Source organism: Rhamphochromis sp. 'chilingali' (genome assembly GCF_963969265.1).
Source record: "Rhamphochromis sp. 'chilingali' genome assembly, chromosome: 19".
NCBI lineage: Eukaryota > Metazoa > Chordata > Actinopteri > Cichliformes > Cichlidae > Rhamphochromis > Rhamphochromis sp. 'chilingali'.
In genome coordinates, this window is record NC_137946.1 from 17,022,828 (window position 1) to 17,049,509 (window position 26,682).

Here is a 26,682-nt window from a genome sequence, read left to right on the forward strand (position 1 = left end):
ATTTGTAATTACCACTAAGAGACAGATGTGAGTATTTTTTCCAGCTGGCAGCTTATCCTCAAAGTAAATCTGATATGGCGAGACATTAACCTCCCACTGTGGAGCTGGCAGTTGTGAGGTTGGTAATAATTTTGACAGGCCGGTGAAGAAGGTCAGCCCATTTTCTGTGTATAAGGACTACTGAGACTTAAAAAAAGACCAAATCAGCTGACAGAACGAATACGTAACTGCCAAAAGTTGTCTCACCTGAGCAGTGCTGGTGAAGACTCCATCCGACACGGACACATTGAGTTGATAGGAGAGTTTCATGCCTTGTCTCCTCTTGTTAGACAGACGAAGCACCCCCGTATCTGGCTCCATCATAAAAGTCATTTTCTCATTTCCTGAGAGAATACTGTACCTGAAGGCGGAGGAAGAAGAGAGAGCTTGTGTTGCTTACGGTCTACAAAGTTATTTTGCTCAAGAGGTGCTGCAAATTACAAGTGTCTACTTGTCTTGAGGGGGTGCTGAGCCAAAACTGCTTGAGAAAAATCTAAATAAAGCCTCGTGTGAAACTGAACCAGGATTACTGGGATTTTAGCAAACCAAAACACTGCACTGTGCTTTTCAAGAGGTGACAATCTGAAAAATTCTTAAAGAGGATTTGCATCTAGGTTCAAAGGTAAATCAAGTCTACAGAGAAAACACAGAATCGGTAAGTTCTCAAAGCGTCTTTTTCCTTACCTCAGCCTACTGGCATCACAGATGTCAGCATCTGATGCCTGAACACAAGTCACAAAGTGTCCTCTGGGAGCCAGCTCGCTGACAAAGGCCTCGTACAGCATTTGGCTGAAATTAGGTGGGTTGTCATTTGTGTCAGTTACAGTCACAGAGACAGTAACATCGCTGCTAAGGGCAGGGTCTCCGCTGTCCGTCGCCCTGACAATGAAGTTGTGGCGCTGGATGAGCTCATAGTCGAGCAGACGTGCCGTGTATATCAGCCCGCTGTTACTGTCGATGCTGAAGTAGTCAGTGCTGTTGTAGATGTCAGATAGGATCTGGTAACTCACCACGCCGTTCTTTTCTGTGTCCTGGTCTTGGGCAAACACCTACACGGAGAGTTACATTCAATTGTGTCCTGCCTCATGCATTATTCAAGATAAGGGCTGATTTGCTTACCCCACACATACTCTGTGGGTACAACACCACCACTGCAGCCAATTGAAAAAGTAAATAACGTTCCAGATTTTACTGAGAATAGGATAGAAAGACATGTAAAACCTTGTCAAAGCATTTGTTTAACATTCAGCGTGAACATTTGCTGAGATACAACTACATTTACAGAAATAAAGTAATAAAATATAAAAAATATTAAAAGTTGTGATATAATGTTAAAGAAGGAGGTGGAACAATCATATGGAAGCCAAACAGAAAATCTGATTAGTCGGTCATAGCGCTCCAAGTGTTTTTACTTCTGTCGGAGTCTGTGCAGCTCTTTTAAACAAATATAAAAGGTTTTGAAATTTGGTCCCCTGTTTTTTATATCTGTGACTTGAGTAATGTAATGCCACAATTGGGTCAAAGTTGGAAGTGAGTTTGTGCAGTTAACTTTTAAAACATATGCATGATTTTCAAATATATGAAGGCCAGCTGTACCTATAATAAATAGATATCGAGAAACTGATATTTTGATATTGAGAAACTACAAAAAACACAGCACATAACCACTAGAGGTCACTGAAATAAGCAAAAATATATTTTGGCATTTTGGTTTCTTAGACTTAAACAAACAATTATTTTGTCTTGTAAAACAATGAGAGGCCGCACTGTTTCACCAGGCTGCGCCAGTCAGATCTCCTACTTGTTCATCAACGACCTGGGGAAAACTCAGTTCACCAAGCTTATGTTAATTTAATTTGTGTTAATTTAACTGATGTGGTTGCCGTACTGATGCCGTACATTTATAGACCAAACATTTCTCCCCAATTTTCACTAAAGTTGAAAAAGCTGACCTTCATACCAAGGAGGACCACCAAGATTTTTAATTTATCAACGTTATCTTTATATTTTGCCCATTATAGCCATTCAGAGCTAATAAACAGAAACTTAGGTCATCTCTTAGCGACTGTTTCATGTACTGATACCAAACCATTTGGCATCCCTTCTTGGATGTCCAGAAATTTGTTATTTGACTGCTGAGGCAGAGATGTGCTTTTGATCAGGTTAAATACGACCCACATGGTAAACAATACTGCAGTACCACAGAGCAAGAGCAAAGCATATTTTAAGGCTCAGTGATTATAAGCCTCTGTTCTTAAATCTGTTTCTTTTACACTTTAATGCTAGTAAAAAGGGACACGGGCCTACAGTATTTTGCTGACTGACTTAAAAAGATGTGAGAAAAATCCAAATTCAATCATATGATGTTCTCATCTTGTAAACAGAAATATGTTCCCGAATGAAAAAAGAGCACTATTGTATTAAAGGTCAAGCACTTCCACTGGGAAATTTCTAGGCAAATATCACACCATCTTCCCATGAATAAATGAGCCATCTGCAATGCTGCTGAAGTGACTCTTAAATGTAAACACTCATTCAGTTAGAGTACACACTGGACTAACTCAGCAAACACAGGCATGCGCACACGCACACACACACACACCTGTAAGACGGGCGTTCCAATCATGGAGTTCTCAGAGAGCACAGCTGAGTATGAAGTGTTCAGGAACAGCGGTGGGTTATCGTTCACGTCCAGCATGACAATGTCCACATCAACCTCCGACTTAGCTCCGGTCAGTGTATCGGTAGCCTTCACCGTTAAACGGTAATACTGTGTGGTCTCATAGTCTAACGGGTAAATCACACGGATGATTCCTGTGTCGAAGCCAATGTCAAACTGGAGGGATGGGTCTCCATCTGTGATGGTGAAGATGACGCTCTGGCCCTCGGGACTACTGGCATTGATACACAAGACGGAGGTGGAGACATCCAAATCCTCTTTGACGGTGACACCATAAAAAGGCTTGTCAAATACTGGCATAGCTTTATTTGCTACACTAACAGGCAGCTCCACCTCACTGGACAGAGGAGGGAAGCCACCGTCAGTCGCCACGAGGATCAGTTTGTACTCTGCGTTAGATAAATCTGCCTCGAAGGCTCTCTTTAAGGTCAGCTCTCCTGTCACAGGGTGCACCTGCATGGGATTTATAGACATTAATCAGTCCAACTCATGAATTTGCACAATTATAACATTTTACAGCCTCCCATATAAAATAAGGGAAGATGTTTTACTTACTTGAAAGTTTCTGTGCTGCTCCTTAAGGCTGTACGTCACTTGTCCATTCCGACCGTAGTCTTTGTCAGTAGCTGAGACCCTGAAAACACTTGATCCTGGCTGTGCTTCTACCTGCACTACAGCGTAGTAGGGAAGGTTCACAAACTGTGGAGAGTTGTCGTTTACATCCTCCACCTAGAAGATTTGATTTTAAGAAAAACATAATGGGGTCATTTTAAAGCTCAGGAGGGTTAATGTTGTTCAGCAACACAAAATCTGCACCGCAATCTCTTGACCACTGCACCACTGTCCTACCAAATTAGTCTATAACAAAAACACATTCAAGCAACAATGTAAAACGTATTTAAAGCATTCTAAACCAAAAGAATTGAAAACACATGACTGCCCCAATACGCCCAAGTCTGCATTACTGTAAGTGTGAAGGATGGACAGAAAAAGCAACAACTAGAAGCATGCTTGCAGGCAGATGATTTCCATACCTACCTGTACTTGCACGATCACCCTAGCCACCCTCAATATTTCATCTTCCCTGCTGACCTCCACCACCAATTCATAACTGTCCTTCTCCTCTCTGTCAAAAGGCACACCGGTAGTGAACACTGCTCCACAAGTGGGCCAAATGCTGAAGCGCCCAACGGGGTTCAGCAGAGTGTACTTGAGTGGCTCGTTGAGGCGGTGACCAACTGTGCTCACCACAGTCGCTAAGGTGATATTGGGTATGTTCTCTGGGATGGAGGCAAAGTAAACTGGGAAGGTGAAGAGAATTCCGCTGTCTATAGCTTCTCGGACAAGCACCGTGACCAGTGTCATGCTGGAAAAACGTCCATCCCAAACCTTAAAGAAAGAAGATAAATGAGTCAGAATTAGCTATGGCAGAGAATGTAATGCTGGAGGTTTTTTTCTTAGCTCAATTTGACTGCCCTTATTTTCTTAATAAAAACAGTAAAATAATTCTGGATGTAATCCTGGGTCAGAAAATCCTGAGTCATGCAGATGATGTATCCCGTAACAAGTCACCACATAATTTTGGGCTCTATGTGCACAACTCTGCACTGACCCAGGAATCTGACCTTCTGGAGGAAATCATTATTATGTTTGCCCAGCTTAGTCCAGATAGCAGAATGATGAAAAGACTTTCAAATGGTATGTCATGTCCACTAAAGACCTACCTTCACATTGAAGCGATAACGGTCTTTATTGAGGCTCTGATTGATGACGGTCACAAGTCCAGTGTATGGCTCAACAGAAAAGAACTCCACATTGCTATCCACCAAAGAGTAAAGCAGCTGTGGTGTGATAGACTTGTCAGGGTTAAGTGTGGGGTCAGAGGTCATATCGGGGTCAAGAGCCTTAACCTTAAGAACCTCTACACCCATGTAGGTAGGCAACAAGAGGATTGTCTCGTAAGTGTCCTGGGAAAACTTAGGGGGCGAGTCATTGATGTTGATCACCTAAGACGTGGTACACAGGGAGTGAAAATAATGTTGAGAAATGACTACGATAACGCAGAACTCAAAGTGAGTCAAGAGTTGTTTATGAGACAATGAAAGCTGATTCATATGTTATTTGCTTACCTTTATAAGTACCTCTGCTGGGCTGTCAGCATCCCGTGGAGGCTGGCCACTATCTCTAACATGAACCCGAAAGACGAACTCAGAGAAGGTTTCATAGTCCAGACTGGCAATCGTTCTAAAAATCATTTAAACAAACCCATTATATATCAACTTATAAGGAAATTAATCAGATCAATAGTGATTCAACTTCTGCACAGCATTATCACCTACCGGATCGATCCAGTCCCAGAGTCCACGCTGAAGAACATCCGAGCAGTCTCACCTATGATCTCGAACACTAACAGGGCATTGTGGTTGCGATCCTTATCAGTTGCCTGGATGACCAAAGGGTTACCGTCCTCTGCCAGGACCACACTGTTGATTGGAGCAGCCTCGCTGACTACGCCGACATACCTGTTAGGAGAAAAAGGTAACGCTGATGTCAGTCAAATATTTCTTAGGTCGGTCGAGAAAATCACTTTTTAACACTCAACAACTGATACACCAACTAATACCTGATTTGTTGGAATACAGGTGGGCTGTCGTTCACATCTACTACTTGTATGATGACGGAGGTGCTGGCTTCCACTCCAGCCATGCTCAGGGCACGCACCACCAGAAAGTAAGATGTTGTTTGCTGGCAAAGCAAAGAAATCCAGTGAAATTGTTTAAAAAACTAATTCAATTTAGATCCGATGTAAAGCCAGCTTTTTTTTGCATAAAGAAGAACGTGACAGTGGCTTTAAAAATAATGCTATAAATCTTTGGAAATAGAAATTAAATCACATAAATATTTCATGTTACCATCCTTTCCCTTTCCAACAATACCTTGTCCTCAGGGTATATTCAAACAAGTGACTGAAATGACAGCTTGTTAGAAGCATCTTGGAGAACCTCTGCATATTTATGCACTCTCAGTTACTTTTTTCTCATCTAATCACAGTGAGTGATTAGATGTAATGCTGATTACGGCTCTGAGGGCCACACCATCTGTTCCAGGACTGCTTGTTTGCTGTTGCTTTTTTTGGCTGAATATAATTCTTTATGACTGACTATATATTTGGGTCAAAGGCACACCTACAAAATGCACTTGGGACAGAACGGAAGCCCCACTGTTTGACTGCTAAGCATCTATACATCTAATATATAACCAAAAAATAAAAAACATTAACAAACCTCAAAGTCCAGCGGTTTGTGTGTAGTGATTACACCGGTATGGTGGTTAATAAAGAAGCAGCGCTCCTCGTTGCCTCTGGTGATGTCATAAATGAGTGCTGAGCGGCTGAGGGCGCTAACAGTGATCACGTAAGTTCCAGTTTTGCTGTTCTCCATAATCTATAAAGCCAAAGAGCAGAAATATACAGGTAGATTTTCAGAACTTGAGTGAGTTGTATAGACCATTTCCTGAAAAATACCGTTCTTACCTCCTGTATATCTGTCTAGACATTTAACCTCTATACACACATACCGCCTCCAAGCTGTCTTTATTCCTCCTATCTCTCCCACCCTCTCCAGCCTTCTCCCTTCAGACAGTAATTTATCTCTAACTTTATTTTTTATTTATTTATTTTTTTACCTCAGCCTGATACTCCTTCTGAGAGAATTTCGGTTTGGAGAAGTCTGAGAGGATCAAGGAAATGCGAACTGAAGCGGTGGCCATTAATGGGGGAAATCCACTGTCTGTGACGCGCACACTGAGGGTGTAAAAGCCTAAAGAAGTGAGGTCCAGTTCCTTGGCAATGAAGATAAGGCCTGTGGTATTATCAATGCCAAACACACCACCGGTGTTACCTGAAAGTAGCAGAAAGGTTACAGACACTATTAAAGGAGGATACAAAAAGAAATCACAGGTCACTACACTGTTTAAAACACAAGCACAGATACAAATCAAAAGGAGAATAATCTTCTTGCACATTGGACCGTACCTGCTTCTATAGTATAGGTGAGCTGCCCATTAATCCCATTGTCTTTGTCTAGAGCCGTCACCTGCACTACAGACGTGCCGACAGAAAAAGTCTCGTAGGCCGTAGCATCGTATACGGTGCTGGTGAAGTAGGGAATGTTATCATTGGAATCTTCCACTGCCACCAGGATACGAGCTAGGTCACGGTTAAATGGAAACTCCTGATCCTTGACCTAAAGCAGCAAACGAGAGATGAATATGGATAGAGCTGTACGAGGTGATAAAAGAACAAAATCAGCAAAAATTAAGTGAGGCAGACACAGTTGCCAAAACGGACATAATTTATTGGATAGCACAGTGGCGCATAGAGACTCACAGTAACATCCAAGCTCACACACACACACACACACACACACACACACACACACACACACACACACACACACACACACACACACACACACGAACAGATTGTCATCCATGCTTCCTTTCCCACCATAATAGTGAGGATGTGCTGTGTCCGGGCTTCATAGTCGAGCCTGTCTGCAGTATAGACAACTCCTGTGCCAGGATTGACCCTAAACAGCCTCATACTGGCTGGGTCTACGCTGCCATAGATGGAGAAGCTCAAACGGGCACGCTCATCAATGTCCGATGCTCTGACCCGCAGCAGCTCCATGTCAACTGGTATGTCCTCAGATACGCTGACATCATAAGCTGGTAGAGAAAAAACTGGAGGGTTGTCGTTGCTGTCCTGTATTCGAATGAACACCTGAATGATGAAGAGATAGGAAAGGGGAAATCTGCATAGTCAGCGTAGTGGCAAACAGTGATAGGAGACTTGGAGTCGAATTAGCTTCGGTAACTGACAATCCTCAATCCAATTGTAGAGTAAATGCAAGGCTCAGACACAACTGAACACTATTTGCATTAAGACAAGGCCCTATTAATGGCAGACTGGTAAGCCAGAGCGAGCGTTCTCCAAGAGGCATGACGTTCTTTTTGTATCTTGACCTTTATTTGTCCAGAGTAATCCCATTAATTCTCTGATATCAAGGATTTCCCTTACAAGATATACCCAGTAGGGGAGCCCCGACAGCAGGAGCACAGGGAATGTCAAAGCAGGGCAACAAAAGCACATTTCATAGTCAGTATGAGATAATTTCAGAAAAACCGAGCGCAAGCAGAGGAAGCGAAGCTGAGCGTAAACAGTTCCCCGTGAAAAGAGGGAACAATAATTTAATTTGATGTGGGTCTGGGGCGTATGAGAGGCAGAGCCAGTGCATAACAAATCAAAACTCTGTGTACCTGTGCTGTGGCAAAGTTGGTCCCATCTGTCACCTGTACCGTCATGTTGTACACAGACTGCACCTCCGCATCAAGGGGCTTGGCCACGACTAGAGTCCCCACCCCCAGTTGGAGGTCAAACTGCATGTCAAAGCTCCCTGGAATAAATGAACACACACACACCCATCCCCCGTACACACACTTAGTGTCAGCCTTTTAGTATTCGCACTGCATATAAGACTCAGGTGCTCTAAGTTATTACTGTGTAATTGTTTTGGCCAGGTGCCTTCATCTGGAGCTGGAGGGACTGTGAAATAAAATGAACTGAAATGCAATGTGATGTAGCACCAAACCCACTTGGCAGCCTGAGAGCTGTTAACAGCCACGCAAACATCTGTCTTATCACTCCAAAACACAACCCATCTCAGAGATCAAAAACCTGCAGCAGGGTCTTTTCCACGGGCGGCGAGTGTACAGTTTAAAGGCTTAATGTTTGATTAAAGTGAGGGAGGGGAGTGATATGTGTTAGGTATTCGGTACCATCCTTCCTCTCATTCCAGCTTCTTTCCCGAGATATCTGGGAGCCTGAGCACCCCTCAGCATATGAATACTGATTGGGCATTTTTCACACAACCACTGATGCGTGTTGAGTGGGAGCAAAATACAGGATCTCACATTGTTTATTTATTTTTTGTTCTACTTTTCATGGCAGAGCAGTGGGTCAATTCAACACTACGAGGGATCAGTCTCACAGCATTGAGAAAAAAGAAAATTACAGCATGTAATCACTAGTTTCTTTTCCTGTCAGGGTGGAATGATGCCTCAGAGTTCTGTTATTAATCCAGGAAGAGCACGCCCGATAAGAAAGCCGTATAAGAATCAAACTCTTCTGTCTATCTATATCACAAAATCACATTCAGTGCCATAAAAATGATTAAGAACAAATATTTCTCTAGTGTGATTCAAAAGAAATGCAGTACAAAAAAGCAATTATATGCAAAACTCTCAAACTGTACATGGCCCCTAACAAATGTAAGCAAAGTATCCCATATTTTCAGATCTGGCTTTGGTCTCCACCAGAGGAATACAATCTGCCTCTTTAGTTGCTAAACGCTCCAGTGCAGTTTCAGCTCCACAGTTGTTTGCAGTGGCTGACCAATGATGCACAAAGCAGTGAGAGTGATCTGAAATACTAATGCTGCCGGGCTTGACAGTAAAGCACTGGGCTAGAGCTCTGTGAAGTTTTGTAAATCTAAGGAGCATCTGAAAATGTGGGTGCTAAATCTCTGAAGGGTCATTTATACTGTAAGAGCAATTCCTCTCACATTTCTTAGTACTTGTTTTAGTCACTGTAAGGTTTATCCATAACTGCTAAAAAACAGTGAGGTGCATTTGAATTCAGCCTTAAGTGGAAACATTAAAATAGCCTGTTGTTTTATAAAAATACTGTATGGAGGCCTTATGGAAGGGGGAGCAGTATCATTACAGGCTGCTTCTATCAGAAATGCAGCAACTTTCCAAAGTAGCTACAATGTAGCTGAACTAATAGCACAAACCTGTCTTGTGTGGGCAGAGATAATGATACCGCATAGTATTAGTGGAGCTGTGTGAGATTACTATTCCAAACTCAGATCGATCACTTCTGCCTTTGGCTAAACAAGGTCATGGAACTGCGTGCTACATTTCCTTGATTTCCTTAATTTCTTCAAACCTGCAGCATTTGGGGGAAAAGGTGTGGCAAAATTAGCTTTGACCCGACCTGTGTCAAGCGAGCAGTTTCTTCCACATGCATTCTGAGGAATGTAGAACATTTCTCTGGCAGGGCGCCCGCCTTAAAGGTGAGAGAGAGGAAAGAAAAAAGAGAATATAAATATTCATGAAGTCTGGATATCCCTGTGATCAAAGGTTTGGATGATTTATATACAGCACTGCAAAGTTGACCTCTTGACGTTTTTACATATATATGTGTCACTAAGTGATACAAATTGACTTTTCATTAGAATACTTAAGCTAAGGGTGGGTGATAAGAGCTTACTTCTGGAAGTTTGAAATAAAATATCCCCAATGCTTTTATTTTTTAAAACTATCTGAAATATGAATAACCGTTTCTGTACGATTACTCATCTAACATTAACACTAAGAATGAACTGGGAAAAACATTTGCACATTGCATTTTCTCTGTCTATTAAAAAAAGAACAATTAAATATTAAACATATTTTCTTGATTTAACAGCTCTACATTTTTATTTAATGTTAACTATCAAATAAAAGTTAATATTCCTTAGTTGTTCTATTAAAAACCAGGGAGGAGATCTGTTTTTTTTTACCAGAGTCAAGACAATAATGATGAAAACTAGAACAATTTATTACTAACTCACTATCAAGAAACACTTTGTAACTTTTCATTAGTGTAACCAGGACACTTTTATGAGAAAATTCAGAGTATGTACTGTCCTTTGGCTCTCTGTTAGTTCAGTATCTTATATTAATTTTCTTACCAATGATAGTGAACCAGACAGGTGTGCTGGACTGGCTGATAGCCACGACTCCCACTGGCTGGGCAACAGTAGCTGTCTCCGAAATGGAGAAATTGTAGTACCGCTGGGTGAACAGTAGGGGCACTGGTGAGGGGGCAGGTTTACGAATCCACTCTACATGAAGTTTAACAGTAGACCATAATGGCGGATCGCCACCGTCCTCTGCTTTTATCTAAGAGAAGGAACAATATAGATAAATTAGTTTGGTAGCCCTGAGAGATCAAATGGACTGCAACTTATGAAACCACCAGCAAATAGAAAAATGACAATTTCAGTTGCCTCAGGGTGCTGAATGAAAAACAACAGAAATATAAAAAACAAACAAACAAATAACAAATCATGAAACAAAACAAGCTGTGAGAGTGACAGAAACCAAAACATGCGAAGGATTGCACTGAGACACACTCAAACGAAGCAGAGGGTTCATCGGTAATGTAAAGAAGAAAAAGCTGCATATCAATATGTGCATTAAAATCACATGATTCATATAATATTGTAGATACACGTTTGGTATTAGCCGTTTACTCTTTGCAGTAGTTCCACCACATTATTGTTTCCCTCTAGAAACACTTTTATTTCGTTTCATGATGTTTGCTTAATTTTCTTTCCATTTCTGTTGTGTTTTGTCTGATTTTACAGTGTTTTTCTATTTTCTGTTTTTTGAGTTGCAATGCATTTAACCTTTCAGGGCCACCATACCAACACAAGCAAATGGAGGACTTACCACTACTTGCAATTAGTATGCATGTATTCAGGCCAACCAAAAACTTTGAGTACATTAGAATTCTTTCCTCTCCACTTCATAGACCACGAAACCTACAATCATAATCTATACTGATCACCACTGCACTGACTGACTGCCCCTAGAGTGGATTAACTACATCTATAGCCTAGCAATAACATCCCATCCATACAAAAACTTTGATCCCAACAAATGCAAATTAATGAGATGAGCCTCACTACCTGGCTTTCAATAGCTTAGTCTGCCTTTTTCGCACCCAACACAAATACAATACTAGTTTGGCCAGTGTATAAATATGGATGCAAAAAATGCAATTTGTGTTTGTTTGTAATATTAGTCTGACCACAAGTACCCTTTCATGCTAGATCAACTAAGATCTATCATGCCACCTAGTATCCATCGACACCACTCCACCCCACAACCCCTCCACTCTGCTGCTGAATTTATTGGCAATAGAATAATGTGTGTGCTCCAGTACCTGGGCTTTTGCCTGATGAAACATGGCAAAGTTACTGCGTTTGCTTCTGCCAACTTTCCCTGAAAGCAGAGCCTTAGGAGCTAACAAGCGCACACTGGCTGTGATTAGTTTGTAAGAAACGGAATTGAAAACGCAGCACTCAAGACATGGAAAAAAAGCAGCACTGTGCCTTAAAGTCTTATCTCAAGGAAGGCCGTTTCAGCAATTTAGACTGTTGTTGCTGAGTGCTGGCTTTTGTCTGCCATATCTCCCCACAGATTTCAAATACAGGCTTTCCTTTTAAAAACGAGGATAGCTTTTATATTTGATATGAGAGACTCACAGTGAGGATGTCATAGCTGCCTGCTGTCACCATCTTCTTTGACGACACCATAGCAGTCCTGGGGTCGATACTGAACTTTTCGTCCTCATTACCGCTAATGATGCTGTAGGTGATGTTGCTATTGGCGCCATAATCACGGTCGTAAGCGAAGACACGGTACACGGGTTCCCCGCGTTTGTTCCTGTCTCGCTCGGGCAAGCTGATGCGGTAGGTGACCTCTGGGAAGGTGGGCGGGTTGTCGTTCTCATCCTGGACGTGAACTATGACCCACACAGTAGATTGGCGTGTGGTCACCGGGCCATCTATTACTGTAATCTGGGAAAAACGTGAACACAAGCACACAAATGCATGGGATTTTACTAGGGAGCACATACATTTTATTGATATCGTAAATCTTGCTCATGCTGTGTGACGGCAGGGCCACGTGGAGCTGAGCTCACGGGAAATCTCTTTGTATTATTGATCCCCTGGAGGCGGTGGCAGAGGGCTGATCACGGATCAATTGGATCAGATAGGGGTGAACACCATTGCTGCCAGCCTGACTCTTCACTAGGCTATTAATTACAGACAGCATAAGCAGTCAGGCTGAGCAGTGGGTGGCATGCATGGGTGATATTCAGAACAATGTTTTAACAAAGACTTCTTTACTTGTTTCTTTCCAAGTTGGCCACAATAGTATATTTTCTTGGCAGTTTTCTCTCTACTGTTTCTTTCACTTTGTAGTGTGCTGCCATACATTTATTAAGTATGGGAGCTAAACAAGGCAGCATGAGTCTGGACAACTCAATTGGCAATTCGGGCATACAATAGAACACATAACAAAAGCGCACAGGTGCAATCGTGTGGGTCAACTGCAGGTTATTTCATTCCATTTTGTAGAAAGGCAAAGTGCTCGTGAATTCAATGGCATTTAATAAGTTGTAAGCGAAGTGTGGGGGAATAGAAGTTTGTTCATGTCCACAAAGTCAAGAATCTGTGATTATCAGGTTCATCTGTATGCAGAGCTGCAGGAGCAACAGAAATGGTAATCACCCAGCTATCTGTATGCCTAGTGTCTGCACTTATCAAATGCTGGGCAGACCAACTCCTCTCCTCCCTGTTCCCGTCCTGAGTGGAGAAGATAACCAATGATGAATGATTACATTTAGAAAATCCCAAACCTGGGGCCCAAAACTACAGCCATTCATCACAGTTTATGGAGCCTTGAGGGTCTGCCAGGGTTGTCCTCCACCCTGTCTTTGTTAATAGTAGGTTATGGCAAGTGGCAGGCCTGGATAAATAATATCAATATGAACCTATGAATACGGTTCAGGCTTTACTGTACCTCTAAAAAGTGTTCAGCTTGTTGTTCTCTGTCCAGTTTCCTCGCTGTTGTTGTGATCAGACCTAAAAATCATTTAAAAAAAAGAAAAAGAAAAGCAAAGTTGTATATAACAAATAAAAACTGCTTTTATTGCTTGCACTATACATTTACTGTACATGACAATATGCACTGGCTTTATAGAAAAAAAAAATATCTGTCATTAGAGTCACTTTATTTATGCATGCGTAAGCCCGCATGCATGTAAGCATCACCAAAAAAACTACATACTACAACCCCAACTGAGCCATTCACATTCAGCACAAACGGTACTGGATAACTGAGGGTCATTTAGTTGGCTTTCAAGCCACCAGGACATAATAGCTTTGATCGATCAGCTTCATTCAGATGATGGTTGGATGGTGTGACAAACCGTATCAGGCTTCACTGGAAATCAGACACAATGACAACTTCATATTCTCTTGATGCTATTTTTTTTTCCTATTATTTGATTTAACTATTAACGTTCTTTCATTATATAACTAAAAAGCCCCCCCCCCCCACACACACACACACACACACACATATATGCACATACAGCCATGTTTTCACTTAGTTCATAGTAGCTGAGGATTTTTCATAGTATGCTATATTGATTAGCTTTCAATTCCTGGAAACCTTTCCCACTGCTTATTCAAAACGCTGCCTGCCTAAATGATTTACAATGAGGCCACATGCTTTTTGTCCCTAATAGGAAGGTAAGCCCCAGCAAAGTAACTGAATTTTCTTAATAACTGCCAGATTCAGTCAGTAAAAACTTTGGAAATAAAACAAAAAGCTCCTCAGACATTACTCGTACAAACAAGGAAACTAAGGAAGAAACATAAGCATTGATCTATAAGCAGATTCGGGACATTAAGATACCGTAAGTCAACATTTGTCTTAGCCTGGAGCTATTTTACCCCAAGATGCACAAACAAATGCAAAAGGGAAAAAGTCACTGATGATTCTTGTTTCAGTAAAAAAAAAAAAAATTCTCTTTGTTGTACTGCAGTATCCTTTTTTTCACTCACAGCAGGTGCTTATAATTAAAGAGTAACAGCATGTCTGTGCAACTAATGACATCCATATACACACAGCGCACACACACAATAACTAAAAAGTATATATTACAGAAATCCCTCTGCGTGCACTTTTATGTGAAGTTATTAGAGCAAGTGTGCTTGACTGGTGACTGGTGGTGCTTGAGTGTTTTTGTTTCGGTGTAATGAAGCGTTGCAGAGGGGTAGGATTAGTCTGGGTGCCTAAAATGCTGTGCAGTAAACGCTCAATGGGTAGACTAAAATCCTGGTGTGCGCACACATACACACCACACACTCTCACACACACACACACACATTCACAAGCTTGCACATATCACAGTGTCACCTTGAGCTTGTTATGCAGGCTAACTTCAATTAAGCAAATTAGGAGTAAATCTAAAGCAGCGGTCATGAGCTCTGGGAGACAGACTGGAAGGAGGAGGAGGGGCTTGTTCAGCAGAACACGGCGCGAATAACAACTCTGATAAAAATCAATGATCTACAGCTTGCAGCACATCTGCAGTCATACTACACTCAGTTTTAATTGGACAAAGAAGCAATAATTTGAAAATTCACCACCCATACTTTCACATGCACACACAAAAAGTGATGGTCCAGTGGTCTGTCTTAAATCATTATACAAACTTCAGTTCACCGCTTTCTTCTTACCCGCATAACACCTCATTTATTTTCTAATTTGAGCTACACTAAAAAAACTAATTTTTAATTTCAAGTTTGAAGTATTCATACTGGAACATCTTCCTTTTTTTTAATCCCTTTAAGATGTAGAAATCAAAATCAAACGATTCATTAGAAAGATTGTAATTTTCCCAAAGACAGTTTGATCCAATGACAAATTATGACTTTTTGTTTTTACATATTACACAAAACTGACAGGTTTTGCTTTATGTTATAAAATAAAAATCAACAAGGTTAACGTGATGGATACAACAGCAATACATTATTTAAGTGGCATTGGTTCCCTCTATTGTTTGATATTGGAACATAATGTGGAAAACGTGCTTTTTACACGTCTCTTTTTTTATTTAAAATTTTCTATCATTTGTTTAAATTTTGTTGCCAACCTTCTTGTCACGTGTCTGCTAATCAGGAAGAATTCAATGGGGAGAATTCATAAGTAGCATATTTACAGTGGGGGAAATAATTATTTGGTCCTCTGATAATTTTCTAAGTTGGTTCACTCACAAAGAAATGAACAACTTTTATGGTTCGTTTCATTTTAATAGAGAAAGACAAAAAACTAAAAATACTGAAGAAAAACTTTCAAATTCTAAAGTGATTTGAATGTCATTAAGTGAAATATGTATTTGTGAACTGGATACGGTGGACTGGCATGTCTATTACACATTTGTCGGTGATACTGCGTTGCTCAAGAGGGATTTTGGCTCATTCCTCTTTACAGACACTTTCTACAGACAATCCTATAGCTGACACTTGGCAACTCCAAGATTTCAGTTCCCTCCACAGATTTTCTATAGAATTGAGGTCCCGAGAGTTGCTAGGCGAGACCTTAATGTACTTCCCCTTTAGCTACTCCTTTGTTACTTTGGTGGCCTGTTTTGAGTCAGTGTCATGTTGGAAGACCCATCCACAACCCATGTTCATCAGTGTTCTGGCTCAGGGAAGGTTCTCATCCGTGATTTTATGCTACGTGGCCCTGTCAATTGGCCCCTCAATGCAGAGAAGTTGTTCCATACCAGAAAAACAGTCCCAATGCATAATGTTTCCACCTCCATAAATGACTGAGGGGGTCTGTGTTTTTTGGGTCAGACTCAGCATTTCACATGATGTCAAAAAGGTTGATTCTGGTTTCTTCTGACCACAGCACTTTCTACCAAGCCTTCTCTGAATCATTTAAATGTCCACTGACAAACTGAGTTGGGCCTGTATCTGCCTTCATGAGCAGTGGAACCTTGTGGGCAATCCAAAATTACATACTGTGTTATGAGGGGTGTATTTCCCACTTAAAGAACATTAATAAGATTTAGGCTAATCCACAAACTTCCTCATGATCGTCCTCACACCATAGGGCAAGACATACATATGGTCATTTTCAGGCTATATATATACATATATATACACACACACACACACACACACACACACACACACACACACACACACACACACACACACACACACACATATATATATATATATATATATATATATATGTGTGTGTGTGTGTGTGTGTGTGTGTGTGTGTGTGTGTGTGTGTGTGTGTGTGTGTGTGTGTACCCAAGTGTCTGGCATAACAAAACCAATTCAATCGAACAGAAGGTTGTTTAAAAAAAAAGGTCACACAGCCACCATGGCACTCTGCAAACATGCGTGTTTTTACAAGAAGCACTCCATCTAACACCCTGTGTCAACACTTATCTATTCTGTTTTCCTCCCCAAAGGAGGTAGGCTTCACTCACTCAGCCAGAGACAAACTGACAGCACTGTAAGCTGTCACAGCACATTTACACACTTTGCACTCATTCAAAGTTTGGCTTCAATACATTTTGGGAATTGTTGTGCTACCTCAAACCCATCAAAATGACACTTCCAGAGTAAACCTGAAAAATATATTACTTTGAAGCACCCCAAACCTAGTTTTGAAAAACAATCTAAAACTTCAAGAAGTTTTTCAGCAGTTCAGGTTCATAGTTTTTGCTGCCACTTGCATCCTGAAAGCAAATCAATCAGCTAGATTTTGTTTATCCAATGAAATCACTCTGGTACATGGAAAGTTTCTGACTGTGCAAACAGTGAGGATTGATTTAAACTGAATGCATCTCCCCATTCATGCATGTCTTATTACCAAACTAACACGGTGGCACTGTCACTCACAAAACAATAGAAATTATGGTAATGATGCATTCAAATTCAAACCTTGTGACTGTTTTCCTAAAGCTGCAGAGTCAAGTTTATCCACAAAAGAAAACATATTTTTTGTGTTATTTAATGGGCTTTGGCAAGCTGGTGGAACCCAGTGTGTCTTTTGTAGTTCATTTATCACACTGGAAACAATACTGTCATCAATGAGTTTCTATGTATAAAATTAATGAGTAACAGATAACAGAATACTGTGGGTCTTTAGACAGAGACAGAAAACTGGGCTCAGATGGCTAGAAACTCTCCCCTGTGACATGCACACTGGCACAAAAGAAATACAGCTTACACACACACACACAGAAACGCACAATCATACACACAAAGGCAAATTATTTTTATACAGCTGTATGTTGCGGTTGTGGCGTCATCTCTATTGACTCACTGCAACAGACCCAACAAAGCTGTAACCAATTAATCTATTGATTAAATGACCACACAGAGTCTCTTTTCTCTCTGACACATACACACATTATTTGTAGATAAAGCTCTTGCATGTGTATTGTAATCTGCTAAAAAGTAAATTAACTGAGTATAATTTTGAACCTGCACTGACAGCATTAACATCAGTGGTACTTTAAAACATTCACAATGACTCACTCTGACTCACTGTTACAGGTACACAACATTTTGCAGTCAAACAGTTAAGCTTCCCGAGTGAGGGAACTGACGCAGAAGTATCTCAGTTGAATTCTTGAAATATTAAGGGACGGTGCCTCAGTGCTTCCTTTATTACCTCCTTTAGTGTAGTATACACGTGGCTATCCTTTATGAAAGGAAAGAAGATAATTACATCACATACCCGTCCGACTGTTCGTGAAAAAGATCAATGAAACTGACAAAGTGATGCAGATCATTTAAATGTTATTTATAGATGCATTTTCCATTTCCATTAACTGTTTTGAACTTTCATCAGCAGCTGAACTATGAACATTGCACTGTGTAGCATGTAATACTGCTTCTTATGCTTTTTGCATGAAAAACACAGATTTCTATGAGCTTTTGTGACCTATAATAATTGATCAAGGTGTGTCTAAGGTTTCGGGGTGGGGTTAAGCTAAATGATGGAATTCTACTTTGGTTCTAAAAATCCTAAACAGAGAGTCATGCATAATTACACACACACGCAATTAAAAAACTAAAATTATATATATATATATATATATATATATATATATATATATATATATATATATATATATTGCACTGCTTGTTTTCTTTTGTATGCAAATGAGGTTAGCAAAGAGGTTAAGTAAGATGCATATTTTGTAATCGATCTTCTGAACATTGTATTCAATATGGCATGTCTTATGTGTCTAGTGTACGTGACATTTTCCACCAACATCAAAGGAAAATTGATTATGAAAAGGAGGGAAATTCTTTTGACTATTTGACCATACCTATGTTTGAGAATGCCTGTGTTGGATACAGTTTACATAGTAATGAGTTTTTGAGGATCAGTGTCTCGCTAATAGGATCAATATTAGTCCCCTCACCCTGTTTCAGCCCCCTCCATTTCCCTACATAATGTCAATATTATAGCCATAATCCATAGAGGAATATTCAGAGGATTAGAGGACGCCACATGGAAATTCCCCTAACATTTACAAACAAGGTGAACATGCAGCAGCATATTATTAGTGAAATCTTTCTATTATAATCTTGATCACTGAGATCCTGCTGCATTACCTATAGGCTCCTGGTTTCAGAACACTTTACTGACATTTCTTTGAATCTGAAAAGTTGTCCTTGTAACAGCTGAAATTTTCCTTTTGTTGTTTATTAGAACACTCACTACTTAATCTAGGGCAGAGATGGCAAAGACTTCACATTTTTTCCTACTAGATTTGAATAAAACATTTTACCTCTTCAATAATTCTTTAATATAAGCGTCAAGCAATGCTTGTACTGAGAATGCATGGGGACAAACTTGACAGCCAAAACTGAAATACATCAAACTTACCATTTATGTATTTATTTTTCTTTGATTATATTTGTATTCTTCAGAGACATTTGAGTGATTCTTCTAATTTTCAAATGTGTCCATTATATTAGTATAAATTGATCATTCATTTAAAAATAGATTGTCTGAATATTTACTATAGAGCATTTTTATACAGAAGCTCTGTGAAAAGTAAAGGGAGAGTTTGACAAGGATCTGCGAGCTGATATTCAGTTGTCAGGCTTCTTTTAAGAAATTCTTAAAAATGCATATGAAATTCAAATGTGTAAATGTTTAAATACGATTTTTTGCATATACAGACACACGTGTGTAAAAAGAAGTGCACAAAAAAGTTAAAAGGTTGCAATACAAATCTGAAAAAATGCAGAAAACTAAAGTTCCCGCATATTGCAACTTAGTCTATTTACAGATCTTCTACCAGATATGTGAAGAAATATATACAGCCTTCTGTGGCCTCAGGGGAGCTGTGATAAATTTGATAAATCGCCTGATAAATTTAAGGCAGTGACAGTTGGGACTCCAGACTAAGCCTGAAAATGACCAAATCTTTGATTACTAGACCACTGTGGCCCACTTCTCATTTTACTTGAGTCTCCAGGGGTTTGCCAGTTGCTGGTTCCAAAAGTCATGCATCCATTTTTCATAAAAACCTCAAGTCAAGGTTTGCTACAAATAACAGGTTTTGTCTTTATTCGTATTACTACTTTAAGCACAAAGAAATGTTTAATCACCAGAATGGTCACTTTTAGTCACAACTGCAGCGCTGTCTTGTTTAAACTCTAAAATATCTTGTCCTTTTCTTTGAAAGGACAAAATTAAACATTGACCTAACAAATATTTCATGTGCATTTTAGGAGCTATATGAAAATGTTAATTACATTCTTTGTTGATCAAATCATGCATTAGATGAACTTTGCATTGTGTATACCATTGTGCACACTCACAAAGTCTGATTAGTTTATAGAGTTTGGCTAATAGCATTGATAGCTGCAGTAGCCTTGCTTTTTTTTTCAATGCTAGCACCCAAATCCAGATGCAGAATATGGTACACCTAGCTTTTGTAATGTAATTATACTCCAGTTTATCCTGACAAAGCCTAACATACGGCAACTTTTTTTTCTTGTTGTATTAAAGTATTGCAGAACAGCACATTTAAAACAACTGTCATCTGTTTACAACTTTCTTGCACAAAGTAAGATAGAGAGATGGAGGCTCAACCATCAGCCCTGCTGACTGCCATTGTAGAATTAAAATTGTACACTTAATTAACTAGTATTTCTGGCACTGACTGGCAAGGATAGCAACATTTAAACCTTGAGTCAACCAGTTGCACACATCCCTAGTCAAAAATTTTTTGTTCTATGCTTATTTTTCCTGCTAGCCAAAACTAATAACCTATCTCACATCATAAAGAACTGTAGATTAATCTTGCTAACTAAGCTTGCTATTCATGGGTATCATTAGCTGATTCTCAACCTTTCCTTCACAAACCCCCCCCCCCCCACAAAAAACGATGGCCACAATACTTCTTGGGTCCAAGACAGTAGCCAACAATCTAATGTTTGACAGCATGGTGGGGGTACGTCTGTCTTCTAGAAACAGCGTATGACTCAAGGCTATATAAGCGCCATTACCAAAACAAGATTGTTTTTTCTTGTTTCTATTTTGATTCTCTCTCAAAGCATCCATCACAACTCTGACATTATTTATAGGAGTTCAATGCCAAATTAGTGGCGCACCTTAAAAATGCACTCATCCCAATCCAATTAAACTGCATAAAAATGAAATATCTACTGACTGATACATAAATCAGCATGTTTTAACACGCAATTAGAATTTATCCCCGCACACAAACAGATATATTATAATATAACAGTATATTGGCATAGAAGTAAAATTATTCAATTAATCGCAGACAATATGCTTTCACAAAATATTTTATACACATTCACTGACTTTAATTTCTCATGCATTTCTAAGCAAATTTAATAAACAACAACAGGCTATCTGGGCATAATTTCATAAGCCCAGTATGTTTAAAACCCTCCACTGATCCAATATCTAATAGAGAGCTTATGGTGAACCTCTGTCAGGGTTGGTATTATCTCAATAAATCCTATTTCCAAATTGAAAGTAATACTCCTCAAACATTTAGCCAGCATCAGTTTTTTTTTTAACTCTACACCTTTTCAGCTTAACATTTAAATACATATCATCAAAAGCAATCAAATATAACTGCTGTGAATAGAACATGTGAATAGCTCAGAGGAGTATCAGGTAGAAGCTGCATGCTGTTACGCGAGATACAGTTCATTTCTTTGTTCTCTGTCATACAGCTCGTATCTGTGTAATATCTGTTGTTCTGTTTAATCCCAGCTTGTTAATGAAATGCCTGAAGCGCATTTATGAGGGGCCATTCTTTCTTTCATCATTCCTTTCCACTCCACTAGTACCACATCACACACTACCTCACCTGTTTTTGGATTAATAGAGAAGAAATTCTGCGGGTTGCCGGCAGTAATACGATAACTCAGACGACTGGGTATAGCAGTGAGATCGGGGTCTTGCGCCTGAATACGAATGACTGACACATCCTTTGGAGAGTTTTCCATGATAGTCGGGTGGTAGATAGGATCTGAGGTGAGGGGAGCATTATCATTGACATCTTCTACCTGAGCAGAGACAAAGAAGAAAAGAAGACATGAAACAACAAAGCAAAAAGAGGAGAAAAAGAGGAGAAAAAGGCAATAAATATTCATCATTTGAGTTGGATCTTTGAATGGCAACAAATACATGGATAGTAGCCCTCTGAATTTGCACGCACTGTAATATTGTTCTGTTGTGATTTTAGTATCTTTGTTAATCAGTCTGGGTCTGGGTTGATATGTTATCAATCACAAAATGGAAATATATTTGCCAGAAAATGTCAAAGATGTCACACTCCAAATTAATTTCCCTTCTAACAGCATAGATCTAGAATATTTATGGCAAGCAGTGGGTTGATTGAGCATTTGCTGGAAGGCACAGAGAGCTAAGACAGTTCAGCCGGTGAACAGAAGCACCTGTGCCTGATTAATCTCCCCATTTTTCCATGTGATGAATAGGCCGGGAGTAAAGCACCCACTCACATAACCACACGTGGATATCCTGAAGCCAGAAAAGGCTGCTTGTCTTTTTTTCCCTTTTATACACAGCTGAACTCTTCCCCAAAGGGGGAGCAGTGATGTAGCAACTATGTGTGTATTTGAGTGTTTAGACGGTGGAAAAACTTAAGGGCAAATAAATTAGAAAAAACTTGAAGCAGAGAATTCCCATACAGTGTATCTCTTGCTTACAGACTGAGTGCTGAGTACAGAAATCAAGAGAGTAACACACTCGTTTGGCATCATACTGTTTGGATGTAATGCTTTACAAGAATTTTATAGTATAAACATCAAAATTACCCTGGAGGGTAACGTTGACTGGCTGTAAACTTTTATCAGTGACTGCCATTGAAAAATAAGCTACTTTTACAGTTAAAAAAGCTGAAAAGTTTATAACCTGACATAATTTTAATGTAGTTAACGAGAAGTTATGCATAAAAAGTGCATAACTGTACCCTGCATAACTAAATATGATTTTTCCATGTACAATAAATACACAGATAAACTTGAAATGACCTAAAACTGGTATACTTTCAATTAAAATGCGATTGGATATGCTGGAAGTGAAATTAAGGGAGTAACACACTGGCAAACCATATTTTGAATATAAAACAATCTTACCCTGTAGACTTCTTGTCTACAGAAGCTCAGTAATGGCTAAGACTGCTGTACCAGTCATCTAATGGCACTTGGCATACAAAGATCACTTGAACTTTGTTTTTTTGTTTTGTATCTACACTCACTGGCCCTTTGTACATCTATTCAGCTGCTCATTAATGAAAATATCCAATCAGCCATGGCATAAACATGGCAGCAATTCAATGCATTAAGGCATGTAGACAAGGTCAAAATGATATGCTGACAGGAAGGCAACAGTAACTCAAATAACCACTCCATACAGCAAAGAAGGATACAAGAACATCTCTGAATGCACAACAGGTTGAACGCCGAAGCAGATTCTTTTCTAAATGTACTTGTATATTGTTCACATGTTGAAATAAATTACCAATCAATCAATCAATCAATCAATCAATCAATCAATCAGATGGACTACAGCAGCAGAAGACCACACTGGGGCCCTTCCAGCCATGTAAGAAACAGAAACTGAGGCTACAGTCCGTATGGCCTCACCAGGGTCAGAATTTGGCTTAAAAAACATGAAAGCATACGCCCCTGCTTTGTGTCAACAGCTTAGACTGCTGGTGTCACGGTTTGGAGATATTTCCTTTGTATATCTTGGGCCACAAACAGAGCATAGTTTAATCACCACATAGTTTAACCACCACTGCCTTTCTGAGTATTGATGATGACTGATGATGATCCCTTTATGATCACAGTGATCACATCTTCTGCCATGTCACAAAGCTCAAATCATCTCATACTGGTTTCTTGGACATGACATGAGTTTACTGTACTCAAATGCCCTGCACAGTCACCAGCTCTCAGTCCAATAGAGCATTGTTGATTCTGTCTCCAAGAAATAAGGCAGTTCTGACGACAAAAAGACATCCAAACTGCTACCAGCAGCATGTACCAGGTGTATTTAGTAATAGCGCACTTTGAGGACATCCATTTAAGGCTTAAAATTACAAGGGAAAATTATCTGCTTGTTATGTTCAATGCTATAAAAGTCTGTGGGTAAATGTATTTAACATAATGATTCAATAGGCAGTGGATTCTATACCTGGATGAAGACTTCAACAGAAGCTGACAGAGGTGGAACCCCCCTGTCCATGGCACAGACAGTCAGCCAGTAGGAGTCTTTGGTCTCACAGTCCAGGATACCAGAAGTGTAAATCACCCCTGTTGAAGCAGAGAGAAAGATTAATGCAGTTTTTACCTGGCTTTGAATACTTATCTATTAAGGGGGTGTGTGTGTGTGTGTGTGTGTGTGTGTGTGTGTGTGTGTGTGTGTGTGTGTGTGTGTGTGTGTGTGTGTGTGTGCGAGAGAGAGAGAGAGTGCCAGAAAAAGAGAGAGAGAGAAACTGGCTGTTATCTGTAAAATACATTACAATCCTTAAAAGATCTCTTAGGAATGTCTTTGAATACTAAGTTTCCAGAGGCAAGCACACAAATTTAGACTAAAACTTTGTGTCCTGGCTTCAGTGACATTCACAGGCATTAGTGGTGCCACTGTAGTCACCTTCAATGTTTCAGCTTCTCTACGGCTAATCACAACTGACCAAACTGCTCCCACTGCTATTTGCTTAGTGCTAAATGCACCCTGAGCTGCCCTACACCAATAAAGACACACACATATATATGCACACACAAAGACACCCAGACATTCACATATATTGACTGGCGTGTGCTTAGTGGCCTTAAGGAAAATGAGTAGCTGACAGTTTTGGTGACCTCTTCAGGGACAAAGAGAATATTTACAATGGTTGACACATGGACACAACTTAAAAAAAAAAGAAAATCCGTCATCCAGGACTTTTCACAAAACCATTTAAAAAAAGACACATGCACACACGGTCTACGGTTTTAGGGTTCATTTGTTTCTTTTCTATTCGCTCCCAAGAGTATGGCATTGTAGAAACACAACGGCATGTGTTACATTAGTGTGACATTGTATACATTGCAGAAATCCAAAAAAAAGAACACTAACACTCGCAGTATCATTTCTATCAGTAAAAAATAAAGACAAGTCAGACAGAAACACGCAGGCTGAAAAAACGTTTCAGCTCAGGAACACAAACTCTCACCAGATCTGCAAGCTCCTGTTAAATAAAGGCTCCTTTGAGACATAGAGAGCCTGCACAGCATGAGCATGCACAGCATTTGTGCTTAGGTTTACATACATTTAAACCCAACAAGCTGTCACACAAGCTGAACTTGGGCAGGTGAGCAAGCTCAAATTTAATTTGTTTTTTTTATGTTTTTATTTCATGGTTATGATCTTCTTCATTATATAAGAATGGCTGCACAGGAGTATTGGCAGTTGGATGATCTAGCCTATTGTGATGCTAAATTCCTAATCATTAAAAAATTCTATAGCCACAACCATTTACAGTACATTGCAAAAATCCAGATTTTTTTCCTATTTCTAAAGGACATAACATTCAGATACTGTTGATGCCTTGTAGATGTTTCTTTTGTCCTCCACTTGTCCATTTTTTAAGGAAACACTGAACACCATACTGAAATATGCCAAGTTTTCAGCTAAAAGCTATTTAGTAATTACATTGTTGGTGCAGAAAACACTATTTCATGGCTGTGAAAATGTGTAATCGATGGCATTTTTATGTAGATTAAACTAAAGAAATTGGAACAAATGATGTATTTTTGCATCATTATTTAAAAAGTTCCTAAAGATACAATTTAAACTTGGTTCTTTAGTAAGTTGTCTAATGTTTAAACCCAACACTAGTTCATCGCTTGAGCTGGGTGCCTTTTTAAGGCTTATTAAGTCGTAGCCCAGTGTTAAGTAGTTTAACAGACAAGAATAAACATTGCTCTGAAAATGGTCACAGGGACTGGGCTGAAAGTGAGTGAAAAAGCAGCCAACGTCCAAAGAAAAAATTTGAAAGACCTTCGGAAAGTCTGCATAACTGTTGATTAAGACAACTTTAAAAACTATAGGTCTGGCTCCTTGGAAGCAAAATATAAAGGCATGAGGGGTGGCCAAAGACTTTGCACAGTACCGTAGGTACCATAAAAGAAAAGCTGCTGCTTTATAGATAACTAAAGAAGTGCTAGGAAAAGGTGATCTACTGTGCTCATTTCCAGCTCCATGTTTTAATCTCAGACTTTACTAAAGTAGCAGTACATTAACTCACATTTCCTTATTTATCTTATGCTGTGCCTTGATGCAGCCCTTCAATTTATCTACGGTACTTTCTGAGACAAAGTGTTTTGGCTTCCCAGCTTCCTGCTGCCCCTTAGAAAATATGGTCTGAAACACAAGTAGTGGTTCTCTCAGATGGCTATACTTACGATAATTTCTTTTCTTTTCTTGCACAGACCAAAGAGCAGAAACACCTCTTTAAACCCTTTTAAGTGCATCAGATCATCCGTACATAATCTGAATATAAGCTCATTATTTATATATATGTACATACACATGTGTATATATATATATATATAGCAGAAATTTGGGCTTTTGGGGCAAAAATGAGGCTAAACTGGGTATCATTTCACTTAACCAAATGAAAAAATGAACGCCTCTAGTCAAAACTCTAAGAGGAACTCTAGGAA

At 39.6% G+C, this 26,682-nt stretch overlaps 1 protein-coding gene across 1 annotated transcript in view; it reads right to left on the reverse strand.

The window, feature by feature from the left end:
• fat3b (FAT atypical cadherin 3b) overlaps window positions 1-26,682 on the reverse strand; it is a 67,269-nt gene that overhangs the window by 31,894 nt on the left and 8,693 nt on the right. Inside the window, exons 5-24 of the mRNA XM_080867347.1 lie at window positions 24,167-24,285; window positions 21,813-22,011; window positions 13,421-13,482; window positions 12,097-12,411; window positions 10,516-10,726; window positions 9,777-9,848; window positions 8,039-8,175; window positions 7,227-7,502; window positions 6,753-6,963; window positions 6,404-6,618; window positions 6,004-6,162; window positions 5,343-5,464; window positions 5,059-5,241; window positions 4,849-4,963; window positions 4,444-4,725; window positions 3,758-4,108; window positions 3,275-3,448; window positions 2,642-3,172; window positions 724-1,088; window positions 247-400 (exon numbers count right to left, since the gene is read on the reverse strand). Of these exons, the coding sequence (XP_080723473.1) occupies window positions 247-400; window positions 724-1,088; window positions 2,642-3,172; window positions 3,275-3,448; window positions 3,758-4,108; window positions 4,444-4,725; window positions 4,849-4,963; window positions 5,059-5,241; window positions 5,343-5,464; window positions 6,004-6,162; window positions 6,404-6,618; window positions 6,753-6,963; window positions 7,227-7,502; window positions 8,039-8,175; window positions 9,777-9,848; window positions 10,516-10,726; window positions 12,097-12,411; window positions 13,421-13,482; window positions 21,813-22,011; window positions 24,167-24,285 (4,253 nt within the window). The remainder of the gene's footprint in view (window positions 1-246; window positions 401-723; window positions 1,089-2,641; window positions 3,173-3,274; window positions 3,449-3,757; window positions 4,109-4,443; window positions 4,726-4,848; window positions 4,964-5,058; window positions 5,242-5,342; window positions 5,465-6,003; window positions 6,163-6,403; window positions 6,619-6,752; window positions 6,964-7,226; window positions 7,503-8,038; window positions 8,176-9,776; window positions 9,849-10,515; window positions 10,727-12,096; window positions 12,412-13,420; window positions 13,483-21,812; window positions 22,012-24,166; window positions 24,286-26,682) is intronic.